Consider the following 27,857-nt stretch of genomic DNA (forward strand, 5'->3'; position numbering starts at 1 on the left):
GCCTGTTGCATCCTAAGGGAGTCTGAGCATAATTGGCCACTGTTCATCTCTCCCAGGGCCAGCATATTTTCCACTTTCACAAAATGAAGCTAGGATGGGCACTTTATTTGTCTTGGATCTGTGCCACTCAGAATAAAGACTTACTTTGTTGGAGAGGCTGATAGGTAATTGTTTTCTTAGTCTTTGGACACAGTTAATGCAAAAATGTTGGTCATTACATTAAGAAATGGGGCATAAATGTGCATAAATGTGCCTCTTTAAAGTCACCATGAAATCTATCTATCTATCTAGAAATAAAGCTTCAAAAAATGTGTTTTTAAAAACGGATGTAATGCATATTTTTTAGTAATGAACAATATGTTTAAATAAGTTTCATTTGTTAAATAACATTTCAAAGTGTACTTTAAAAATTGTTTTGCCTGTTTTTATGTCAGGCGGTTCAACCAGTTGTATACTGTTGTACCACCTAAAATGGTACACACCACTGATCTATATAGAGATTATATATATCAATTATATAAGTGGTACCAACCTACCCATACTTGAAATCAGCAGTTACCAGTATTTTAGAGAGATCTACAAACCTTTTCATTCTGCCACAGTGATCAGTTGGGGTCCTCTGGACGATGCATTATGTTTACTATACCTTGTCGATTCATAATAAAAGAGCCATGTTTGCAGTTGTGCCACTGTGAGAATATACAAATTGCTGTTATCAATGATCTCAACAGCTTTAAAACTACTTATATTAATCAAATTTGTTTATATGAAAGGTTTCAAGCCTAAAATGGTATTTCGTGTTTAATTATTTAGTCTGTTCATTTGTTCGGACAGTTGCACCACCTGACATTTTGGGGGTTCATGAAAACATAAAATAATACGTATAGGCTATTATTTAAATGTACTTAAAATGAATTCAAAGTAAATAGGTTATACAGAATAAAGTGATTTATGAAATGAACTTGGACACAGAAATATGCACGTCATGTCACTGACCCCTATAGAGGTTGAGGTGATCTGTCAATTCAGTAATTTGCAAAACTGCACACAAAACTCAAAACGGTCTTCACTTGTAACTCAGGCTGTCCAATATTCAAAACTTTGCATTGTGTGTTCATATCTTTAAAGGTTTAAATGAAAAAATGTAGGCTACACTGTGATAATCGATTGGTTGGTCGGAGGTTTATGTCAAGAGTTTTGAAAAATAACATCAAGGTTTTGATATGAGCGCCACAGTGAATGGTACAAGGTACGAACACTTTGTATTAAGGAAAACAGAGACCTCTAGAGGACATACAGAAACTAACAACAGACAACGGAGGAGAACTACAACTCTCATGATCCTCCGCCTACAGACCGACGCGTCTGCGTCCGACGTCACACTCTGGCTTGTTTTGGCCGTTTGTTTCGATATCCGGCGATCAAACGCTTTCGATGTGCTGGAAATTGTGACTGAGAGGTACGTGCAATTCATGAAACAGTCTTCGTGTGTTGTAGTCTTATTAGAGCTTGTTTACCTTCGCCATTAAGTTGGGATGAAATACCCGGCTAATAATGAAAATCTGTCTTGTTTAAGTGATGTCAGCTGGCGCGGAGGGTTAACGCCAAACAGCTAGCTGAGCCTGGCTAGGGACTTTAGCGAGTACAGATTTGTTTGTTTCTTTTGTCCTGCTGTATATATCACTTATTTAACGATGTCAACGTGTTTTAAAGAGAAAGGAAAACGAACGATCACATTTATAACATCAACAGTGTTTTTCAGCACTGCTATGTGAGATCAGCTAGTCTGTTGTGGACAAGCTATTGGAATTAACAGGCTGTGTTTTAAAACCTTTTAGTAAGCTGACTACTTAGACAGCACGTTTGGGTGTCACAGGCGCGTTTCATCTGAAACATCATAGATAAACCAAACAGAAACGCATTTAAATGTCTGCACACAGACATACACCGTGACAGCACGCATTTAAAATATATAAACATTATTTCTCAAGGACATCAACTCTTCTAACTCTTTCACTTTCAACTGGTTGTCTTGTACGTGAGCTCTAGCTAAATAATGGTCATGAATATAATGTTGATGTGTGAATCTGTCATTCTAGGCTACTTTAAAAATGTTTGGAAACTACATGAGATCTTATGTGCACGCGCAGCCTCACAGACGTAGCCTATCCGATCTAGTGCATCATTAAAGTCAGCATGAAATCAAAATGGATTGCAGTATTTATTAAAAAGGATTTATCCGTGCGATTTTTTTTTTTTCTTTCTTTCTTTTTTAATTCATGCGCCCTAATCTTCAATCAAAATTACTTCCCCTCCCCCTTGCAGCGACAACATTCCTCTGATGACGTGTTTACAGGCGCGAGAACGGGGCAACTTGTCACTCATGAAACATCAAAAAAAAAATCTTGTTTTTTTAAGCCATTTCACTCAAATATCCGCCATAATAGGGAAGAAAAGACTATCGCAACTGCTGTTTCATGCTGACTTTAAGCAACTATGTCTGTGTTTAGATCAAAACTGTGATGAAAGCACCATGTGAAGTAATTATTGTGGGATTATGCGTGTCTCATTTCAGGTTCCTGTGTGTGTGCATGGGTGTTTGTGTGAGAGCGAGAAGGTGGACGACTCAGGGAGTCTGTGTGTCTTATCATGGCTGACGGGTCCAGTGATGATGATGTCATCCACCTGGCTAGTTTCAACACCCATCGCAGTCGAGGTACTAACGCTAAGGCTTTATTATAAGGAAGAGTGGCATTCGGTATGTCCTGACCCCCTTTTTTTGTGTCATGTTTATTTTTTTTGTCAGCTAAGAAAGTTAGGACGAAGACATCCTACATAACCATATCCTCATCGTCGGATTCTGATGACGAACCTGTCAGATTCGTACCAAATGCCCCTGTTGTGGTCAAGGATGATGAAGAGGAGGAGGAATTGAGCATCTTAGAGGTAACTAGCTGCGTTCCAATTCACAGGCTCCTTGTGGAGTATTCACTGCTCCCTACACACTTAGCACAGCATATCTGTTGAATTCGTGAGTATGAAAATACAGCCTACTAGTGGTGGGAGTCGGCAGGGACCTGGTGTTATGATTTTTATGTCAAATGGGTTCTATGAAAAAATTGATAGTCATTCAGAACTGTGATTTATTGAAAAAGACATGAGTAAAGATTGCATCTGCATGTGGCTTTGATTCTTTGCAAAGTTGGTTTTGCTTTTTTCGTTTTAGTTTTTTTTTTCTATAGAAATAATGGTTTGTGCATCAACCTGATTCTACAGCACTTGCTCTAAATGGTGGTCAGTCTTTTAATTCCTAAAAATATTCCTGTAAAATATAGTAATGTAAAATGTTAAGTTGATCATCATAACCCTGAAGCAAAGCCAAAGGGGTTTATTTTGCAATATTGACTGGATGACTGTATGTTATCCTGCTTATTACATGATTGGTTACATTCCAAATCAGTGAATAAATTATCAAATTATAAATTGCTTCTCATTTGTTTGCTGCTTTGGATAAAAGTGTCTTTAAATAAATAAATAAATAAATAAATACATTTATTTGAATTGGAATTATTTGGTTATGTGAGGAGACAGAGACCACAGAGTGCTTTGAGCGAAATGAAACTAGTAAAGCTATCATTATATAAAAATATTAAAATGCAGAATGTCACAGTCGACTAGTCAAGTGATTCAAAGAGCTGTCTAATAGACTTGCCATGTATAATAGACGATACTGGTATGCAATTTATACGGATTTGAAGATGGAAACTTTATGAATGTTTTTTCTGTATTTTTTATCCACAAGAAGCACATTCAACATGCCATGGTAAGAAGCAATATAATTAGATTAGATTAGATTAGATTAGATTCAACTTTATTGTCATTACACAAGTACAGGTACAAGGCAACGAAATGCAGTTTAGGTCTAACCAGAAGTGCAATAGCAGCAAGTGCAGGATATACTGTGGTTCCATAAGTGCAGAACATGGATATGTACTGAATAAATATAGAGTTGAATACTATTATAAACAAAAATTTACAGATAGATTGTCCTATGAATATAATATACAGATAACTATTACTGTGAACAGAGTTTACAGCTAGATATGTACTGAATATAATAATATACAGATGGCTATTACTATAAACAGAATGTTTACAGATAGATATGTACTGAATATAATATACAGATGGCTGTTACTATAAACAGAATTTTACAGATAGATATGTACTATGAATATATATACAGATGGCTGTTACTATAAACAGAATGTGAGCATAATATACAGATGGCTATTACTATAAACAGAATTTAACAAATAGATATATGTATAAGTTAGGCTAATGAGCAGTATAACAATGGATTTAAAGTAGTGCAAATAAAGTTTGGACAGAAGCTATCCGAGTGAAAGTGCAGTGGAAAGTAATTGCATATTACAGTTAAGGTACGATATTGCAATGTATATATAAACAGTCGGTACTGTAAATAAACAGTCGGCAGTGCAAATTGAGCATATTCCAGTCAAGGTAGTAGTGCAAGATGCATATGTAAACAGTTGTTACTGTAATAACAGTCAGCAGTGCAAATGAACATTATAGTATTGCAAATAACAAAATGGAGGCAGGTGTGAGGAGGGAGAGGAGAGTCAATCAGTATATGAGGGGAGTGGGATCAATGAGGGTTAGAGTTTAATAAAGAGACAGCTCTGGGGAAAAAACTGTTCTTTAGTCTGCTGGTCCTGGTCCGGAGGCACCTGAAACGCCTGCCGGAGGGCAGGAGAGAAAACAGTCTGTGGGCTGGGTGAGAGGAGTCCTTAAGGATGCTGCGAGCTCGATGCAGACAGCGTTTCCTCTGGATAATGCGTTTCCTCTGATACCTCTATAATGCCTGCTTATCAGTGAAAATGTTCTTCATCTGAAGCTACCACTTGATATTGAGAGTAAAATAAGGAAAAACAGCAACAGTGCGAATTATATATTTTTTTTACATAATTTTTTTAGATCGTGCACAGTCCCATTCGTTTCTCTGAAGGACCCAAGTTGAGGACATATGGCAGTTCCTTGATCCACATAGGAACTTTGACGCTCCACTATAATTTTAATTAATTTTTGGTAAAACTAATCCTCTAAGTGTGCAAATTAATAATTGAATTTCCTTTACTTTTCAGATTCATCAATTTTTTTGTTAATTTAAAAAAAAAATCAAAGTGTAGCATCAAACTGCCTATTATGTGTAGTCAAATATGTGAAGGTAATAAGACCAGCATAATACCTGTATAACCGGTTTGAATGTGCATACTGTACCGAATATGAAAATGTAAAATTCTATAATATCTTGGCAAGTCTACAGTCTAATGTTTTTTAAGTGTGCTTTAAATGTCCAAATACTTTTTTTGGACCACTGCACTTTTTGTTTTTGTTTTATTTTTCCCATAAAAAAAAGAAAAGTATAAGTAGCCTAAGAGAGTGAGAAATTATCTTTCTGTTCAGTGCTTACATTTCTAGAAAATGTATGTGCAAGTACTGCAATATAATTTGATGAGCGGTTCCTGTTCAAATATTAATCGCATACATTCTCTTTCCGTCCGGCAGCCACAGCCCTCACCTCAGCGTGAGCTGATCCGACCTGCAGCCAAATGGAGTGCGAGCACCTTCCCAGGCCAGGCATCTGGGTCCAACAGACATCCTACCAGCGTTCCTCATCCTTCTGTAGTCGTCGCACATCCTGCATTAGGAAACCAAGCCATAGGTGTCTTAACCACGGACCAGAATGCTGTACCCTCGACGTCTAGAGAAAATGCCTTGCACAGACCTTCATTGCCTGTTAAGGACTCACTGCCCATTCATAAGGACCCTTCAGCTAGTGCACACTCAGCGAATCAGGCCAATTCTGTTTTTTCAGCTCCACCCATCACTGTATCAGGTCAGTCAGACTTGCCCCGCAAAATTGAAGTGGTTGTTTGGCCGAGAACTGAAAGGCCCACAATAAGGCCTCGGACGCCACAGGACACTGTGCTTGTAGAGGTCAGACAAAATGAGCAGCCGGCAGCCCCTCTCTCTCCTGCACGTTTCCCCGGACCGGCTGACAACGAGAGGCCTGGGCCGTCAGCACCCAGAGAACCCCTCACACAGCAGGCCCCTGACCGGACGTCCCTCGAAATCCTGGTGAAGGGGGTGGTGAGTCTTCTGATTAGCACCTCACGTTATAGTACTCGACTGTTCATGTCCTGCATTAAAGGTGGGGGTTTGTTTTCACTCAAATTTTCAGATGGACCTTTTCCCTGATGTGCAGGACGCATATGTAGCAGAACTGATAGAGAGAGGTGACCTGAAAGATTTAAATGTGTAAGCACATGCCTTTTATCTTCTCATTTCTTGCTCAGATGTACTTTGTTCACATGTGATGTTTGTGAGACATCGTTTGGCTTCTTTAACACAGAATATGCAATATATTGTTGGAAAACCCTGATTATCCGAAGAAAGCAAACTCAGTTTTGACACAAAGCAGTGTTCTCCTCGAGACAAATGATTCTGAGACGCAGGTTTGCACTTTATTTTTTATCAGATATCCATATTTATTTAGTCATAGATATTTTGGGTGCTGCTACTATGAATTTATTACATTTAAAAAAAAAAAATGTAACTAATCTGGTATAACTTTTTCTTTGTCATACAGGAAAGTGAAAATTATTTTGATTATTTCAAACTAAAGACTGTTGGCCCAGAGATTGTCATTCAGGCTGCAGACATGCTGATGGGTGACTTCAGAATGTTGAGCTGTCAGGATATCAAATGGGCCCTGAATTGCCTCAAAGGGCACTATGCAATCACACGAAAGGTGCTTATTCATACCTACTAGAATTCTTCTACGAACTCTGTGATCTTTATGTCAGGAGGAGGTTGACATTCAACATCATTCAGTGTCAATAAGTATTGATGAAGCTTGCTGATGTCAGGTGTAGTTATTATACTTAATATTGATTTAAGTTCAACTATTTTGTGTAAAGTTGTGGTCACACTCACATTTACTGTTGCGTGGCAACATTTTGTGAGTGAAATCCAGTATTTTCATGGTAATCTGCATGGTGAAGAATTTCGCTGTGTGAATTTTGCATCAGATTCAAGTTTGGTCAACTTGACACAAATTCACAGTGCCGAATAATATCAAGCCTCTTGGTTCGGCCATGACCTCTGTGTGGGTGTAGATTCATAAAATAGCTACAGAGCAAAACTGATGGAAGAAGCGCTCTTATTGACGCTGTCCTCTCAGCCAGTTTTGTATAACACTATATAATGATCCATTAAAATAAGAGGTGGTTTGAAAAGCAGTTGTTTTGGGTTGGTTAATTTGCTAGTTGGCAGAATAGCTTTGGATGTCATCGTATTTTGTCACATCAAGTCCTGCTTTCTTTCACCTGCGAAATGTCATTTGCTATCATAAAAATCTAATTAAATGTAACACTATTGTATTGGTCATTGGCCAACTGTCTTAAGATATTGGCATTTGCATCAGCCACAGCAAAACCCATATTGTATTGTTAGTCATTTGTATGGCATTGATATCTCTGGTATCTCTTGAAGGCCTTATTCGAAGCCCTCAAGAAGTGGCAAGAAAACTCTACTGATCCCTCAGGGAAGAAGAAAAGAAGGAGAGAGCCAAATGAACGCATCTTCATAGACTTCAAGTTTGAGCAGGGTGACTACATATCTTTTTGTCCTTTGCATGCCTTTCAAATGCAAAGTTAAACCGGGTAAAAGGTGAAATACTAATTTTGCCTCATTCATCACAGGTTCTTTTAAACTGGAAAGAAAGATGTACTTTTTGGAGAAGAATCGCAGATGGAGCCGCGGTAACGAGACAACACTGGAGCCGTCTCTTGTGAAAGAGCTGCAGTTCTATGAGCAGAAAGCCAAGGAAATGGCTGAGGTACTTCACGCGGCCCACTTCTTCAATTTACTTCTGATGGTTCCTCTTGAAACAACCTAAAGAAGCAGGGTTGAGTGGAACTGAGCTGACAGGCTGTTAATTGTTCAAATAATTACCAGGGCTTTTTTCCCGTTTTCAGCACGAAGATTTTCTTTTGGCTTTGCAAGTGAACGAGGAGCAGTATCAAAAGGTGGGTGTGAAGAACCAGTTGTTTACACGCTCTTGATGCTCTTGTAATGACGTCAAACAACCACATCATAAGAAACAAATTACAACTGAAAGAGGCCACATTATGCCCTTTTACAAAGTCTTGATTTTGTTTTTGGGCTCTACTAGAATAGGTTTGGAGCTAAACGATCCGTTTAGTTCCTGTCTCTATGAAGCTCGTCACAGGGATTCTAGGGATATAACAGACCGGTACATGTATTCGTCACGGTATGGATGCCACGGCTCGGTGCATACAGTCAGACGACGCATGCAGTCATTCACATGCGATCCACACTCCAGTCCAGAAGGGGGCGTGTGCGGTAATGCAACGCTGTTTGCTAACCATCACAACAGGAAAAAGATCAGAATAAACGTTTAATGCTTAACTTATAAAGTTAAGAGCAGATCGGGAACACAGCACACACACACATATCAAGCATATCTTAAAAACTTCATTATAAATGTATTTTTACTTCATTTATTCGTATATATATCATATATCAATAATAAGATATTCCTGTTGTTGCTGTCTAGCTTTGTCGTTGTAACATTCCACGTGAAGCAAATGAGGAAATTACGTGGTCTTTCATTGCTCCCTTTGCCAAGTGCGTTTCAAACGGCTTCATTATTACACGCACAAGATGCTTTTTTTAGTTTTGTAGCTGATTGTGACCAAATACCTTTTGTTTTTTATCAACCCTGCAAAAATATGACCTATGCAAGAGTGCATTCTGTTTACTGCTTAGTGCTTAATACACTGAGGTAGGTTGTACTATACCAACCACCTCAGTGGGACTGGTTGGTGGAACAAACTGTAATTTGCACTACCGTCTGTTCAAAATAAAATAAAAGTAACTTAGCTTTGTGGATTTGTTGCTTTTTCCTGTAACACTGTAGTTTAGGGTCCAATTCTGTTTATAAGCTGCTTATTTGTTGCTTATTAGCATGCTAATTACTAGGATATTGGCTGTTTATTAGTACTTATAAAGCACATATTAATGCCTTATTCTGCATGACCTTATTCTAGAATATTCCTACGCAATACCTAACAACCAACCTTACTAACTAATAAGTAGTAATTAGAGGTTTATTGAGGCAAAAGTCTTAGTTAATAGTGAGAATTGGACCCTAAACTAAAGTGTGACCATTTTTCCTATTTCCGAGCTTACGTGCCGAACCGTGACTTCTGTGTACCGTTACACCCCTAGTACGTTCCCGGTAGTAAACTCAAGACTACAATCGAGGCGTTTGAGGGAGTTTAAGTGCTTACTCATTTAGAAAATAACTCCCTTTTTGAGTGACTGTGTGCTTTGTTACTCTGCAGACCTTTTTCATGCTCAAACAGCAACATTACATATTTTTATCCTTTTCAATGGTTTGATTGTTGGGAAAATATTGTATAAAACAGACAGTTCCAGTCCAGCTCTAAAATCAGATTAGAGTGACCTCGTTCAGCCTGGTAATGTGTTTTAGATTATAATCCTGAAGTTTGTGATTTGAAAGCATGTGACACTTTTGACCTGCGCCCTCAGGACGGGCAGTTGATTGAATGTGGCTGCTGTTGTGGGGAGTTTGCCTTTGAGGAGATGACCCAGTGCACGGATGGCCATCTATTCTGCAAGGAATGCCTGGTAAAGTACGCCCAGGAGGCAGTGTTCGGCTCAGGACGGGTAAGTCATCTGTGGCTGGATAGTTTGGACATTCGGTCTCCGAGGTTACCTTTGTTTCATTTGAATTGAGTTACTGGAAAAGGCATATGCGGTCACAAACATTATGATGTCATGATGTTTTCAGGCATTGTGCACAGTATTGTTCTTATGTTTTTTAAAAATCCCCTGTATTTTGGTTTCACTTCGCCTTGTGCTTTTTAGGTTCTTCCCAGTTTTTCTCCCATCTTTCTTTCATTTTCATAATCATAAACAAGTTCTAGTATAATATAGAGTTTGATATTTTGTCTAATGGAATTAAATTCATACAGAGTGTTTTTAGACACACTAGCATTCAAAAGTTTGGGGTCAGTAAATTGGGAGCAGTTCTTGCTGCTCAAGAAACATTTCTTATTAGTACCACGTTTGTGCTGCTCAATATTTTTGTGAAAACTGTAATACAAATTTTTTTCAGGATTTTTGATGAATAGAAAGTTTTTGTAACACTATAAATGTCTTTTCTTTACTTTTGATCGACTTAAAGCATTAATAAGTGTTGTTTTTAGCAATGATGCATCTAGTTGATCAAATATGAGAGGAAAAAAAACTCTTACTGACCCCAAACATTTGAACGGTAAGGTATGTAGTTTCAGTGTATATATGTTGCCTCCACAAACACTCACTGAACTGTTTACAGTTAGTGTATTTTGGTATTTTGGCTATGCATAAAGTAAAAATGGTTCTTCGTGTTTGTTTGCAGTCGGAGTTGAGCTGTATGGATGGGAACTGCACCTGTTCCTTCCCTTCCAGTGAGCTGGAGAAAGTTTTACCTGAAAACATTCTGTGCAAATATTACGAGCGACAGGCTGAGGAGGCCATAGCAGCCACCTGTGCTGACGAACTGGTCAGGTGAGTTAAACTCTTCACTTAATCTCATGTTGATCGAAAGCTGTATGACTTTTCTTTATTCGTGAAAGACAAAAGGAGATGTTTTGTAGAATGTCCAGGCTGCTCATTTTCACACAAGGAAAGTGAATCGTAATTAAAGCTGTCAGGCTCCAAAAAGGACAGAAAAGTAGTCCATAGTATACAACTTGTGCTCTGTATTTTCGGGGGGGGGGGGAAATTAGACAGCCGTGTGATAGCTTTGATTGAGAAAAAGCAATTCAAAACAGAGAAAAAATTACATACTTCAGATTTTAATGATTCATTGTTTTAATTCCTGACAACATTATTTTGCTCACTTTTTGTTTTTAAGGTGTCCGTTTTGTAACTTCCCAGCACTTTTGGATAAAGGCATTTCTCTGTTCAGTTGCCCAAACCCTCGCTGCAGAAAGGTTAGTCTGTGTGCCTGGATACACAAGTGTTTGAGTGTTATGCATCTCTCTTTGCAGTGATCTCTTTATAAAAGTATGGACATGAGCTGGTTCAATTCTCTCTCCCTTTCCACTTCTATTTCTGAGCCCCCGAATGGTGGAATTAGTCAGGTCAGGGGAGGAACAGAGACAGGCATTCATCATGTCTGCTATAAATGTTCAGCACTCTGAACCCTAAACAGAACTCAACAAGGGTTGAGAAGTTCAGCACAACTAGATGAATCATTATTCCAGTATATCACTGTCTCAACATAGCCACAAAAAAGTGGATTATACCTTCAGGAAATGAATTACAAAACAACAACCTGATGTGCTTTGATAATCAAGATTTTAGAAAACAGACTGGATATTATCAAGTGTTTGTTACAAGCAGTTAAAGACTTACTTAACTATTTTGAAAACAGCTGAACTACTATTATACTGTTGGAAAATGTTATGAAGCTTTTCCAGTAATAATCGTCTTTTTCTAAGTAGCGGCAAAAAACATGACATTGCTGGTTATTGTTGGCACATTGTATTTTCATTCTAACGAATTGGTTTAATGGGAAATGACCTGATTCTATAAAAATTATTCGCTGATTCATGTTTCTTCATGATAGTGAACTATTTGCTAAATGATGCAGTTTATGACTGTTATTGGCTTGGTCCACCATGAAATTGTTAGGGTTGTTCCATTGTTCCCTTTTTTCATGGAAAAACTGGGAATATCAGGGAATATTTTTAAATCATTGATTCTTTCCAGGCCTGGAAAGGTCATTAAAATGACTGAAATCTAAACTTAAATCATGGAAAAGACATGCAAATTTGTAAAGTTTGGGGTCAGTAAGGTACTTTTATAAATAAATAAATTTACTTTTTAGCAAAATGTATTAAATTTATCAAAAGTGACAGTTACACTGCAGCACATGTGACACTGAAGACTTGAGTAATGATGCTAAGCATCAGCTTTGCCATTACAGGAATACTTTTAAAAAACATATTAAAATAGAAAACAGTTATTATAATATTTCACCATATTACTGTATTTTTGGTTTATAAATGCAGCCTTGGTGAGCATAAGAGACTTCCTTCAAAAACATACAATTTTTAATGACGGCAAACTTTTGAATGGTGGTGTAGATCATTTTAATTTCTTAAGTGCAATTGCTTTAAGATGTATATCAAAAACTGATTAGTTAGGGGTCAAGCACCAAAGGTTTTGTTAGTAGCTTTGTAGCTTGACAAGATTCACAGTAGCTTCCCCAACACTGGTTACAACTACATCTGATGTTTTGTCATTAGTCTTATCAGTGTTGGGCTGTGAGGAATGTATCAGGCAGTGCCAGGATGTTAGTGGATTTCAGCTGCTAGGCAGAACATGTCAAGAACTCTGAACTCACAGTTACTCTCTCAAAAGGCCTGAGAGGAAGACTATAAAAAGATAATATATTTCTGTGTAAAAACGATTATTTTCAACTTTCATTCCGACCCTCTGTCTGAAATGATCCGTTCTTAAAGGGCGGCTTCTTTGAGGCTCATCAGTAAACGGCCACTGTTATGATTGGCTAACGTCATTGCATAGGAAACCGTATCAATGCCCCCTCGCTATTGCACGCGAGTAAGTGTTTTTAAAACACTATCCATATGAAACTCATTTACGGACAAGGCATTATGAAATCAGTTACTTACAGTTTGTGATGCAGCTGCTGTCAGATTCAATACAGTTGGCTGCTTTATCTTTCAACAAATATATATCTCCATTACGCTGTGCCTCATTTACAAAACAAAATGTTCCGAACAAACATATAATCCTTCAACGTAATCCGGGACGCAATTAAAATAATCCACTTGTTTCCAATACTGGAATTCTTCTTAAGTCTGTATAAAGATGCAAACAAGCTGGTTAAACTGGATGCGTCAAAGCAAACGTTCATTCACTCTTCCATTTGTCCTGTTGTCGACAGACTCAAGCACGTGGAGTATGTCAGAAATTGAACACGCATCTGTATACTGTATCCAGTGTAGACAGCATCAGTGATTATAATGGGTTCTATTTGCTTTTGATGCGACGAGACGCTCGCATCCATTGTAGGCAAATGTCAGCCAGTGGGCCAGTACGGTGCGATGATGTGTAACTATTTGTCGATGTCTTTGATCTGGAGGTAGGCATGTGCAAATGTATTTATACAAAGGCAATATCCTGCAAAATAAATGCTTTGTTTTTAATGAGTACGAGTTGAGTTGTAAGCTATAGTAGGAGTTGTAAGCTATAAAACTTGCTGGATGTTTTAATGGTACAAAGACCACATATATGTCAGAAGATCAAAGCAAATTTGATTTCTCATGTCATGTCCCCTTTAGCTTTAAGCAGGATGCTTAGTCACCATAAAATCTGAATTCTTGTGTTTTTTTCACATTGTTACACACATTGTAACTCAACAGCAAGGAGCGCTAACTAGTCTGGGAATGTAGGGTGGAAAACCTCAAATGCTACATTGTCTCGCCTTCCCCAACACTCTCTCTGTCTGCAGCTTTATCTTGAAATCCTCGAGCACGCTCCTATCAGTGCATGGACAGCGCTCGCGTAGGCGATTGAAAACAGGTAATCGCTGTTAATCTATTAGGGAAGCAAGCACAGGGAAAAGAAGAGGCACATAGATTGCAGTAACACTCCTCACATGAATAACAACAAAAACAAAATATTACTACGCTCTTGGATGTAATGATAGACATATGATAAAATAGGGTTTTAGGCACAATAACCTGAAACATGCTTTGAGATCAATGTTATTACATTGACCGTCTTAGTAAAAGGCATGATGATGGTAGGAGTTTCCCTTGAAAAGACTTGAATAGCCCACCATCAGGCATATGCAACATGGTACTTTTGTGTTTCCTGTAGTATACCAGTTGTCCTCTTGGTGGCGCTCTTGTTCTATAATGGCAGTGCAGTTTTGTTGTTGCACACATCTGCTGCTGATTACACGCTCAACCCCGCCTCACTTCTGCAGCAGCTCACAGCAGGGCGGGAGAGGGGGGCAGGGGAAGCCACTCGAACGCCCATAACTTTGGTCTTCCTCTCGGTACCACTGATAGATTAAGTGTGCCTAGGACCTCCTTCCTCCTATACATCTTTCTCCTGGTGGAGTCACAGGACTGGAGAGGGAAATTGAGAACAGTTGTGTGGTATGATTTCATAATGTGACCCACTTTCACTTCCTCTTTCTGGCTCTCAGTGTGGCATTCCTATCGAGATGGAGAACTGGGCTCTCTTGCACAGCAGTCCTTGACTTGGCCAGCATCATGAGAACTTTTCCAAAGCCATGCTTCTCTGGAACAAATTTGTTGGAGAGAGAGTCTCTATAAAATGACACCTTCCTGATATGGTGTATTATAGTGAGCATATAGGCAGTGTTGTGGCTTAGTGGTTAAACATCTGGGCTTTGGTACCTGAAAGGATGTAGGTTTCAGAGGGTTGATCTATGAACAATCACCTTTGAATGCAAGCTTGTCTCTTGATAAAACTGCCACAAACTGTCAGAAAAACACTGCACTTAATAGAGCACAGTGCTAAAGGTCTTAGACCACTAGGTAAAATGTATATAGTGTTAAAATTGCGTTCTATAATTAGAAAAAATGACTTTTTTTGCATTATAATTTTTCTTTTGTGTTTTCTTCAGAATTCCATGTGGCAGCAGATTACATTTCTGAAGAAATAGAAACTTCTGATGGTAAATTTTCCACTGAAGTAAAAGTTGTTGTGAAACAGTCAACTAAAAAAAGAAACATCTCTTACATCATTGAGGCTCAGACTTCTTAAGGTGCAGCTTCATTAGCGAAATTTCAACAAAAATTTAAGGGCAAAAAGGTGTATTGTTTGTAGTGTAGCGATGTATAAAGGCATATGAAATATGATGCTCAGCTCACATAGAAGTCACTTTCAAACCAAGCAGCTTTCTGTTGGTCAATGCGACGAATCCACATGACCAACTTGAACCCGCAAAATCTGCATGGGGAAATCTTTACACCCTTGCATGAAATTCACACGTGGATTTCTATTGAAATGACTGGATTTCACCTGTGAAAATATGGCGAGCACTGTAAATGTGACCACACCTTTAGATTTTCGACTTAAAGGGATATTTCACCGCTGGAAAGATGAATGTGTATTTAAATTGGGTCATTTATGTAGTAGAAATGGGAAATTATTTTAGAAGTTGGTGCCTTCTAGACTGAGAAAAGCCAGAAATTTTATTTTTGCTAAATGTGGATATGGCTCATGTGGATAAAAGACAACAACTCCCAGAATGCACTTGCTTCGCTGCCCTCTGAGGCCACTCCCAAGCCATGCCTACCGGTTACAGAGGGCAGTATTGGAAGAAATGATACAACTAGGCTACTAGTCGACTCGAAACTGAAAAGACGGCGTTTTATCGTGAGATCCCTCCTCCTATGGGCGGGTTGAAAACATGTGGAACGAGCTCCTACTACTGGCTGTAGTCTCTCGCCTCTGGCCAAAAAAGGCCTCCGATTACGCAAAATGACGATTTTTGCGTCCGCGGAGGGTTTTTTCCAGACACACAATACAGAAATCTCTCGTCTCAGGGGGGACATGAGGGAGGGAAGCACGGTCATTCGAAAATACTACCGGGTTTCTACTGATCCAAAGCTTAATGCTAATCAGTGAAGTATCCCTTTAAGTCTTTATATTACAGTTCTTTTTGCCATTTTAAAAAGCCCTATTGATGCACCTGTACTCTGAATATTGAGGGTCTTCCCGTCTGTGTCTGTGACGGTTATGTGCCTGCTCTAATCATTGTGTGTGGAGATGTTTACAGCTGTCCACCCGACTGCCCCATTAATGACTTCAGTGCTCGTGTTTCAGCACACAAGTTTTTCCCTCCTGTCACTTTCACTTCTGATGTCCCATTTGTTTGTGATGTGGTGAGGAGACGTCCTCTCCTCTGCCCCTCTCTTTCGTCTCTTTTCCCTCGGTGAAGATGAAAGTTGTATAACTGACACACTTTTCCCTCTCCGCTACCTCTGTGGCTCCACCCCTCATAGTGAATACAGGACACTCATTGGCTAGACCCAGATCTTTCAAATTTGAAATGTGGTACAGTTTATATTTGACCCAGATTCAACGTCTTTCTTGTTTTTTTTTTGTTTTTTTTTTTAGGTTTTCACATTTCAACAAATGCATTTTTCTCATTGTGATTGATTGGTTAGTTGTGGCTTTCACATGCTGATCTAGCAACTTTCCCTTCTCTCTGGCTCAATAGACTGACTTTTGGTTGCACTTTATTTTCCATGTATCCATGTTCTCAGTTTTGCTTTGATAGATTGTAGCAGCTGCAGCATGTTTTCTGTAATTCATGACTTTGCGCAAGAGTTCAGAGAGTTTTAGTAAATATTATCAATTTGTACTGTAACTTTCATATAATCCAACTTGTTCAAAAGTTTGAGACTGGTAAAATTAGTTAATATCTTAAGTCTGTTATGCTCACCAAGACAGCATTAATTAACTGATAAAAGAAAGATGATGTATCAACATGATCATTTTTTTTTTTCAGGATTTTTTGATGAATAGGAAGTTCAAAAGAACAGCATTTATTTGAAATAGCTATATAAATGTCTTGACTCTCACTTTTGAGCAATTTAATGAGTCCCTGCAGAACACAAGTATTGATTTCTTTTTTGTTTTTGTTTTACTGACCCAAACTTTTGAACGGTAGCGTATACGGTATATATTCTGCTCTGGATTGCATTCCGTCCAAGTTCAGACATGCTGCATACTAGTTGAGTTTATAGGGAGCTGTGTTTGTTCAGCCCTGCCTCAATGTACTTATCATGAGCCAAACCCTCAAATTATGAGCGTTTCATTAAAAACACTTTTGTGTTCTAGTTTTATGATATGTTGCCGTGGCTTAGGGATGGTTGTGTGTGTTAGCACACGCTGTGGGTGCGTCGCTGTGTCCCTGAGGCTCATCCTGGCCCGTGCTTCTCCAGAACAAGCAGCCCCCCAATCAGATGCTCAGCAAATCTCCTCTTCTGCCTTATAAGGCCTGCTGCTGCTGCACGCCTGTTCAGGAGAGAAGCACTGAGCTTATTCACAGAGTGCCTCAACAGATGTTGCAACACTTCACACTCTGTAACTAGCTTATGCTGTTTTACTTTGGAGAACTAGTTGCGCATGCACTGGAATAGGTCTTGTTAGCTGCATGATTATGACAAAAAATCACAATGTTATTTATTTGCTTTGATATTGCCATTTAAGATGATTAGAATTTACAACAAAATGCTTTTATTCTAATAAAATAATTTCATGTGACAAGTTGTGTCCAGAAATTGGACGCAAACTCAAAGTCCTGCAGCCAGCAAGCCCCTTAAAGGGACACCATTTTATTTTTCTGAAATAAAACATACAAGTACAGTACCACCTTTAAAGGTAGGGTAGGCAATTTCGGAGAGGCTAGCAATAGCGAGCTAGCTTTGAACAGTGTTGAACAGTCATTGATAGTGTTGACATAGAAACGCATAAATCCGAGCCTGAGGACGTGTCGTGAACATCTCCGGGTAGAACGTCAAGGGTTGCCATCTTGTAATTATGGTTATGACATGGCGTGAACGCAGCATAAGCTGCTAAACTGTAAAAGGCGGCTGCTATTTGTTTGCGGCGCTCAGTGACTTTAGAAGGACATTCTATAGGCCTTATGCACCAGAGAAACGAGGGCGCAGCCATCTTTAGAATATTGTCTTTGAACTTTGCGGTCGCTCTGTATATTTCTATGGCATCGCTGTCCAGGAGTAATTCGCTTTTGAAGTGGATTTACTTAATGTAAAGTTAACGAAAGTTATCATCAGGATTGTAATGTTTAAAGCTGATGTCTTAACAAATGTCAGTAGCCCGGGAAGATTTTAAAACGAGTTGTTCATTCATAAATACGCAAGATCGTTGTGAAAATACAGACCGGAAGACAAAGGACAACAAGCGCGGTGCTGAAAAGGGGCGGGGCTACATAAGGTCTATAGTATCATTGCATTTGAACTAAATGCAATGATTGTACGAACAAAGTTGTTAATGAACTCCTTCCACAGCATTTAATAATCTTAGTTAATGTTCATTTTAACATTTACTAATACATTATTAAAATAGAAAGTTATATTTGTTAATATATGAGTTGATGCACTGTGAATTAGCATGAACAACAGTATTTTTATTAGCTAACATTAACAAAGATTAATAAATGTCACAAATGTATTGCTCATTGTTAGTTCATTTTAGTTAATACATTAACGAATGTTAACAAACGACACCTTATTGTAAAGTTTTACCCAAACATTTGATACAGCGTATCGTAATAGATCACCCCCCTCTAAATATTCTTAATTGTAGAATGATTTCAAAGGGATAGTTACCGCAAATTAAAATGCTTTCATCATCTTCTCACCTTCATGCTCTTCCAAAACTGCACTTACTTTCTTCTGTTGAACATAAAAGAAGATATTTTCAAAAAACCATCTTTAGTGTTCTGCAGAAGAAAGTAAGTAAGGGATTTGTTGAACTCTGTGCTTGACTTGTAATCAATGAAATTGCCTAGACCGGAGAATAAATCTCTTATTTTCACCATGTTTATACCGTGTTGATTTATAATGGAAGTGTTTTAGTTTTGTTACTCACTCGCTTAATAGAACAAGATGTTACTGATAGGCTTATAGTCTGATTTAGATGGTTCTGATTGGTCAGTGCATTCTTATGCATAACTGACATATTTGTGATTGGTTACAATACTCAGAAGCAAATAATATTTTGAAGCCTTGTCAAGTAGACCTAAATAAAAAGGGCTTGTGGCTTCTCTTCTGAGGGGATGTGGCTGTGATATGAAAGCTGAGTCCACCAGATGAATGGACTGTTGTTTACACAAAAATATGTTCAGCCAAGATAAAACTAGCGTGACTACCTAGAACAGTGGTTTCGGGTTATAAGGTTTCAGTTTAAATGAGAGGTATACACACAGCGATTAACAGGAAATGGAGGGTTATGCGTTTTGGTGAATCAGATTTATGTTACAAGAATGTGCGGCATGACCCCAATTGTCACCCTAGGCTTGTTTTTCTGAGATAAAGACTTGCCGTTAAAGCCGTTTAACAGCGCAGATGCTGTTTTTCCAGTTTGTTGTGGTACTTTGATCGCTGTGCTAGATGTCACCCATCTATCTTTATTACACAAAATAGACCCTTATACAGGCGCAGGCGAAAGCTACATGCATCCTGTGTGGGTAAAAGGTTCCTGTGGTTCATCTGCAACAGTATTATATATCTTCAAAGTCACATTTTTTCCGCTCATTAGATATATCACCCTGTGCAGCGCTCAGTGTTGATTCATGGCACACACTAGCCAGCCTGCCTGATGTCTTTTCCTGCAAGAACTTTGAGTTCTTCTTAGTTTTTGATAAAAAGGGTTGGATGACAGCTTACATATCATGAAAGAATAATGTTAATGGGGCTATAAATGTCTTTGGCTGCTCATAAATTACACACGTGCTCTGAAGGAATCTGCAGTATTTGCCAACAGAGATAAGCCGTTGCATAACTGTGTGAATCTGAGGCTGACCCCACCCTGTGTCTGAGAGTGTGCGCCCTGTTGATCAGGAAGTGTCAGCCTGGCCTTGCAAGGTATACTTTGTACCAGGAAGCACTGTTTGAAGTGATGTCAGTGTGATGTCACCGCTGTATTTTTAGTCGCGTATATAAACGAAGGTGCCAGTGTGTGTTCGCACCTCTGACTGCGAGAGTCACCTCAACTGAAGAGTTGCAGTCACTTCCTGTTAACTTCTTTTCTGTGTGTATACATGCAATTCAGTGACGATCAAATGAATCGATAGTTAAAGATAATTTAGGAGATTTAAAATATGATGCCTCTAACTTTTGTAAAAGTAAAACTTTGAGAATTACAGATTTTTTTTTAATAAGGAAATAGTCACATTAGCTGATGAATGAATCTTAATCTCCAAATTGCATTTATTTTTTTTGAAGGGCCAGTTACAGTTAAAAACATAATTGTGGGCTCACATAGCCGTTTGTTATCAAGTCAGACTTATTTAGAATAATAAAGAATCATGGCTTAAAATGTGTTGTAAAGTTTTAGAATCAGAATGAGCTTTATTTGCCAAGCTAAGGAGTTTCACACAAGGAACTTAATCAAATCATAATCAAATCTTGTTGGCGTCTAGAAACCTAATGCCGCTAAAGCCATAAGTCTCATAAGTCAAATTTGAGAATGATATCTCAAACTCTGGGTTTTCTTAAACAATCTTGTTAAATGTTGTTGACCCTCCCATGCTGTGCTGTTGTGCTCCACTAGGGGGCAGTGCAATACTGTAGTACTGTAGGTCACATGTCTTCGTGCGTCACACTTCATGGCTATTGTCTGGCCTGATGTCTGCATCGTTCACCATTTCCATTGTAGTTTCTGATACAGCTTTTTCACAACAATACTGTTGAATGATGATTTATGTTTTTTTTTTTTTACAACATGCAGCCCGAGGCTAGATTTCATTACTGTATTTCCTAGGAAGCCACTTTGCTAGTGTAGCTCCTCATATAGATATATTTCCCACTTAAGATGACGCCCAGAGGACAGGAGCAATTGTTCTGATGTTTTCTGCATCACTCTAAGCTGTCATTTATCATCTGTCACTGTCATTAATATTCAGCTTTATCTTTAATTATTTATGCTAATGGTATTCGTTACCAGGCAACACTGGGTTATGGGATTAGAGTTGACTCTCTGTGGATAGTGGCCACATGTGCCTCTTCTCCATCAGTGGATCACTTTCTCTGCTTGGTACAGACTGAGGAGGAAGGGGCTGGGTCCAGTAAAGCATCTAGTATTTATCTCAAAAAGGCATGCAACTCTGCTATTTTGGCATTTTTATACTTTGCTGCAGTCCATACTGGGTTGTCAAATGTGATGGACCATAGCAATTTCAGATGTGTCCACTGCCTCCTAATGTTTTGTAATAGCCATGTCTGTGCCTGTGAAATGCGTGGGCGTTAACATGGTCTTCACGCTCTGAATGTTTAGCTGCATGTTGCACTCAGTTGTCCTTTCCAGTCAGTTGAAAGGCAAAGCATTGTGGGCAGGCATGGCTAAAGTGGAACAGATGAAAATGTTGTTCCTAGGCAACCAGACAGCCGACAAATGAATCACATCCAAAGTGGAGGGCAGGGATCTGTGCACCCTCAGTCTGCGGTAGCTGCTTACTGTCAAGTTCACTACGAAAACAGCTCTGATTAAAAATGTAGATTACTTTATTTTAATTAACAATTATATGGCTTTTAAATGTACACAGTCATATTAAAGGCCAAGGATACTCCTTTATTTGTATTGTTTGCTAAGGCAAGCTATTGCACATACTTACGATTAGGGATGTGTACAAACCTCTAACCTTAAGTGTTACACCTATACATGTGATTAATCCTTTACCGTTTAATATGTTGAGATGTGGGTTTCTAAGCCATCAGACCTACCACTTTCACCTGGTGTGCAGTCAAAATGGCTGAAAATCCCATATACTTGCATTGAAAGAGGAATGTGTGCCATATCAAGGGACCCAAACGTCAAAGGCCCTGTGTACACCTGCTATTAAGATGTGTTTTGGTCAGAAGGGTCATGCCCACAATACTAGCAGATTATGCAGGACTAGGAAGCAATATGCACCTCTGAAACAATGCAAGGAACACTGGCTCCTTCCGTATGCACAAACAGAGGTGACCGAGCAACAGAAACTTTGCCCTTTTTTTTCCCCCCACTGGATGAATGAAGTGTAGTCCAGGTGTTTCTCGTTCCACTCTGCATTTCGATTGTGATCAATAACACAGATGCTTGTTTGTGTTCCCTTCCTCAGGAGAGTTGCAGGAAGTGCCATGTGGTGTGGAAGGAGCATTCAGGAAAGACCTGCGAGCAGGTGATGGAGAGGGACGAGATCCGGCTACGGGTGGCCTTGTAAGTGCCCGACTGAAAACTCTTAGCATAGAGCAAGCTTGTTAATTATGCATCCATGCACTATTGAGGGCACTCGGTAGTGTAGTGAACCACCTGGGAGATCATTAGCATTAGCCTGATGCTGAGTCAGCCGTCGTTTCCCCAGGCCTTTCTCATGGCACACTAAAACACTGGATTCCCCTGAGTGTTATGTTTGCAAATACACATCATCCAGAGCTGCCCCTATGCACAGCAGGCATTCATGAGGAAGTGTACTGGAGCGCGAGTGTCTGTGTAAACTGAGGCAGCCTATCACTGTTGGTCAGTCTCTAAACTGGACAGGATGTGATCGCCTGCTTTCCTTCCTGTCATTGGATAGGTCATACACATGGATCAAACAAAGACTGTGTATCCTGTTTACCCCGACCCTTTTCTTTTGCCTACATTTATAGAGGCAGATAAAAAAAGAAAAAAAAAGAACTGAGAGAATGAATTACATGTGGTGTCACAATGGCCGATTGTGTTTTCACATCGATACGATTCAGTGAGATAATCTCTTATTGGTAAGCTTCAATACCAGTATGCTTGCTGTCTATATGTAGCTAGTGAACAGCAGCTTTCTACTTGGGCAGCATCCTTAACTGAAATGAAACGCATTAAGCTCATTTGTAATGCACAAAATAGTTTGATGTTTGCATGTTGCTAAGCTAATGATGCTTTGCAAAATACATGAATTTTCCATCATTTATGAGACCACGCTTTCCCGCCATTGATTTATTCATTTTTAAATCTGGTGGGGAAAGAATTAAGAGTAAATTTTCAATGTAACCCTTTTTTTTTTTTTTTTGAATGGAAAAACTTGTACATTTATATTACCTTTCTTAGTAATGCTTTACAATAAGGTTCCATTCGTTAACATTAGTAAACTACATTAGTAAACATGTACTAACAATGAAAAATACTTTTAAAACATTATATTAATGGAGCCCTGGATGTGACATGCGGACAAAAAAATAAGAATTCGTTCCCTCGTTTTAGTAAATAGTTTGCATAATATAATTCATTCCCTCATTTTAAGTAAATCATGCGAACAATATAATAATTCATTCCCTCTTTTTAAGTAAATCGTGTGCACAATATAATAATTGTATTGTGCGCACGATTTAGTAAAACGAGAGACCTAATTATTATTTTGTGCGCATGATTTACTTAAAACAAGGGAACGAATTAGTAAAACATGGCCAAGATTTACTAAATTGTAAATTAGTAATTCGTGGGAACGATTTGTTTAATTTGTGGCCACGATATATATATTTTTTCCCGCATGTTATGTGCAGGGCTCTGTAACTAGTATTATTAATCTTAGTTAATGTTAATTTTAACATTTACTTGTACACTATTAAAATCAAAAGTTTTTTATATATATTATTATTACATTATTTAATAAAACTGAGCTAACATGAACTAACAATGAGCAGTTGTACTTAACACAAACATAAAAAAAAACTGCAACAAACGTATTGCTCATTGTTAGTGTTAGTTAATGCGTTATTGTAAAGTGTTTTGATATATAAATTTTTTTACACTGAGCTTATAGCACTCCATTCTGATTCAGAATTTAAAGCAACATTGTATAGGTAGGCAGCTCACTAGGTTTTGAAACAGAGCTTTCATATAAACCTGAACACAAATGTCATTTGTTTTATGGCCAGTGAGGAAAAGATGACCGCTGCCCGTGTCAGGAAGTGCCACAAGTGTGCCACAGGTCTGGTGAAGTCAGAGGGCTGCAACCGAATGTCGTGTCGCTGCGGCGCCTTCATGTGCTACCTCTGCCGAGACCCTATTAACGGCTACAACCACTTCTGCCAGCACGCTCGCTCGCCCGGTGCCCCCTGCCGACACTGCAAGAAGTGCTCGCTGTGGACGGACCCCACGGTAAATCTCACACTTTACACTTCAGCATCCACTTCTTTTCCTTTCATGAGATCATCCTTGTAAAACAGCAAACACCTTTAGTTTCTATACATCTACTTGGTTTACAACAGGTTTAACATCCTCCTGTAAAATATCTTCAAGCCCTTTGTTCACAACCCAGAGGGTATTTGCACTTGGGTTACACAAGGTACACAAAGTACTCGTGTCACACAGAGTACTTCCTGCTCCTCCTTTTTGAGCCTTATTTTGGAATGGAATTGTAGGTGTTCATTTTGTCATTCAAATCACATGATTTGCATTGATTTTAATTTAATTGATTTGACTTTTTTATTTATTATGACTTCTATTTGATTTAAAATTAATAGACAAAAGCTTTAAACAGACATTACAATACGTTTACATTTTAATTGCATTATTTTTAAAATAATGCCCTAAATGTGATGCATTGATAGTGTATTCATTGTAAGAGTAGTTTGGTCTTAGGATAAACACCAGGTGATATATGGTGTAATGGCTTTGTGTCAGCTTTGTATACAGGGCTTTTCAGAGTTTAACACACGAGAGATACGTCAGTGAAACATGTTTGTCTCATGTATGTTGATGGATTGGTAACTGCAATATTCATCCATTAGCACCATCAAGCATTTGCCTCTTTATCACTCAGTACTATGATGACTAAAGCACAAATTGCTCATTCATTATTGACAACACACTGAGAATTTTCCCATTTATTAATCATAAAAAGTTGTTAGAGTACATTCATAGTAGATTGATAAATGGCACAAATGTTATACAATAGTTTAAGACAGGGGTGTCAAACCGGTTCCACGGAGGGCCTAGTGTATGCAGGTTTTCTCTTTTACCTTGAACCAAACTGATTGAGTAGGTCACTAATTGGCTAAGATCTCCCCTCACCTGGTAGTCTAGGTCTTAATTGGGCACTAATTGAAGGGAAAGACCAAAAACCTGCATACACTAGGCCCTCCGTGGAACCGGTTTGACACCCCTGGTTTAAGACGTCCTCCTATCGCCTACATTTTGCTCAATATGATTTTTAAGATGTATTAATAAAAGTTATCTAGTAGAATGTCCAGACTCATTTTCCACCCTAGCTTTCAGAAATGTTTCTGCTCATGTAAATGCACATGTAACACACATCATATCTAACCCGATTAATCAAGGACTTAAAAAAACATCTTTTTTATCAGTTGTTAATTTTTTAACTCTGGATTTTAAAGTGATAGTTCACCCAAAAATGAAGATTCTGTCATTTACTCACCCTGATGCTGTTCCAAGCCTGTATGAGTTTCTTTCTTTCTTCTGAACACAAAAGATGGCATTTTAAAGAATGTTGGTATGGTAACCAAGACAGTTGATGGCACCCATTGACATCCATAGTATATATATTTTTTGTCTTCTATGGAAGTCAGTCGGTGCCGTCAACTGTCTGGTTATCAACATTCTTTAAATTATTCAACAGAAGAAATAAACTCATACAGGTTTGGAACAACTTAAGGGTGAGTAAATGATGACAATATATTCATTTTTGGGTGAACTATCCCTTTAAATATAATTCAGCTAAAAACAACTATAAGAATAGAAAAAATTAAATAAATAATAATAATAATAAAAAAAATATATATATGTGTATATAATAGTGTATTATATTATATATTTGGGCTTTTAGTTAGGGGCAAAAGGGGTTCGCCATAAAGGAAAGGGGTGCGCTGGATTTCTAACACGACAAAATGAGAGTATCGTTGGAATATGGAATAATGATCATTTTGTCTCGATTACCTTTTTTAAAATAATCGTTCGAATCCAAAATCTACTCCACACCATAAAAGGAGGATGAGAAGCTTCATAAGTTCAGACTTTGTGCATAATGTACATAAGTTTGAATGTAGGTTAACTTAAATTGGATTGGAGAGAGAGTTTTTGTACTTGATGTGTGTTGTTACCATCAAATTCTGCTAGCTGTCCATGGGAACAATAAAGTCAGGGTTTGGAACGACGTAAGGATGAGTAGAGGGCAATGGAATTGTCATTTTTGTCAATTGTATTATTGTGATCGCTAAGCAGTGAGAATAATTGAGAAATCCTTTTCCGGTTGATCCAGTAGTTTCACTAATTATCCGATTAAGGCATTTGAATCCTGTTTTTGTGTGAAGAGCGCAGTCAGGGTGCCGTCCTGCTGACAGCCCGGGGGCTGCAATTACCCCTCCTTTCAGAGCTGTGCCTAATCACCTGGCACCGTACACCAGGCTCAACTGGTGAACTTGAGCTGTTTTGTGTTTGACCGATGAAGTGGACTCCTCCCAAGTTCATCTGATTTCCCGTTTTTGCCAAGGTCTGACGTGGACGTTGGCATGAGATTGTTTCTGGCGGGGTTTGCTGGTCTTTCCGCATGATTGAACAATAACCGGAGAGCCTGATTACTGTGCCTTGTTTTTTTTTGAAAGGCTTTTTTGTTTTCTCCACTTTTGTATCTCTTCTGCCCCTCTCATTTACTGTGTCTTTTTCAATCCACAGCAAGATGATGAGCGAATCATTCAGGAGATTCAAAAAGAAGGTGAAGCGGAGTTAAATAAGAAGACCAATCAGTCAGGTCAGTGTTCCTCAACTGGATAACTTTAGTCGGCCACCTAAACCCAAATCCTGTCAAATAATATTCTGTAACCTCTCCCTCAGAAACCACAGGGAAGCGAGTGGGTCCTCCCCCCGAGCCCATCCCAGCGAAGCGCCCTCGGGTCACATTCCAGGTCCCCAACGCAGCTCCTCAGGCCGTACGTGCCCCTCTGCTCATCCCCCAGGTCATGCTACCCGGGCCGCAGCAGCATCTTTTCCTTCAGCCCATTCCAGCCCCCTACGTGCCCCCGTTGCCCAACCTCCCTCCAGTAAATTACAACCCACGTAACATGAACTTTGACTTCAATATGCCTATGCACTATGGACCACCGCATCGCTTCTTTCAAAGACCTCTTTGAGGACACCATGGTACAGAGAGCCACATTCAAACTACTACTAAAAAAAAAAAAAAAAGATCCAAGATTCTGTCTTAACCGTTAGCCCTCGCTGTTTTTTTCTACGTATTTTGTAACCAGAACCAAACTGATTTTTCTGGAGAGTTATAAGGACGCCTGTTGGCTTCTTTGTTGAAAGTCATTTTTTTGAACAACATACTGAGTGAATAATATGAACGCCTGTTAGTTTTCAGATGAATAAAACAAAGTACTTGATTTAAATTTAAACATTGTTTGTTTGCAAAATCAGTCAATATGGGCCGCTTTTCTGAAATTACAAATACATTTTGGGTTTTGGCTGCAGTTTCCACCATGAGGTTTAATATTTTACTTCTTTTGTTTAAATCTTATTTTGACATCTTTACTCCTGGAAATACAAATGCCTAGAATAGATAGACTATTGATGCCATTTCCGATCTATAAATCAAACGTACTATTTGTAGCGCCAGTTTGCTACTAAAGTTTACATTACCGTTCAAAAGTTTGGGGTCAGTCAATTTTTTAAAATAAATTAATAATTTTGTACAGCAAGGATACATTAAATTGGTCAAACATGACAACAAAGACCTTTAGTGTTGAAAAAGATTTATATTTCGAATAAATGCTGTTCTTTTAACTTTCTGTTCATCAAAGATTCCTGAAGAAAATGTTAAAATAAGGATCTTACCTGATTTGTATCGCATCAAAGTTGGAGGAACTGTAGATGTAAATGTGACGGTGGAGAATCTTCTAATTTAATTAGATGATAGACATTTCTTTGTTCAAACTGTGAGCTTGACA

General features: G+C 38.6%; 1 protein-coding gene across 1 annotated transcript; it reads left to right on the top strand.

The window, feature by feature from the left end:
* Window positions 1-1,295: 1,295 nt before the first annotated feature.
* On the top strand, window positions 1,296-27,693 carry rnf216 (ring finger protein 216). Its single transcript, XM_084406041.1, has 17 exons — window positions 1,296-1,459; window positions 2,576-2,716; window positions 2,807-2,946; window positions 5,590-6,174; window positions 6,266-6,342; window positions 6,437-6,539; window positions 6,674-6,835; window positions 7,579-7,693; window positions 7,788-7,924; window positions 8,064-8,114; window positions 9,664-9,801; window positions 10,538-10,686; window positions 11,036-11,114; window positions 22,043-22,140; window positions 23,832-24,054; window positions 26,587-26,662; window positions 26,746-27,693. The coding sequence occupies exons 2-17, from the start codon at window positions 2,650-2,652 to the stop codon at window positions 27,039-27,041; spliced, it is 2,496 nt and encodes an 831-aa protein (XP_084262167.1). The 5' UTR covers window positions 1,296-1,459; window positions 2,576-2,649; the 3' UTR covers window positions 27,042-27,693.
* Window positions 27,694-27,857: the final 164 nt, after the last annotated feature.

The sequence above is a fragment of the Rutilus rutilus genome (assembly GCF_951802725.1).
Source record: "Rutilus rutilus genome assembly, chromosome: 1".
Taxonomy (NCBI): Eukaryota; Metazoa; Chordata; class Actinopteri; order Cypriniformes; family Leuciscidae; genus Rutilus; species Rutilus rutilus.

Coding starts and splice junctions, on each gene's coding strand:
- rnf216 (XM_084406041.1), top strand. CDS start 2,650: ATGGCTGACGGGTCCAGTGATGATGATGTCATCCACCTGGCTAGTTTC. Junction 2,717..2,806: donor CAACACCCATCGCAGTCGAG/GTACTAACGCTA, acceptor TTTTTTTGTCAG/CTAAGAAAGTTAGGACGAAG. Junction 6,540..6,673: donor CAAATGATTCTGAGACGCAG/GTTTGCACTTTA, acceptor TTTGTCATACAG/GAAAGTGAAAATTATTTTGA.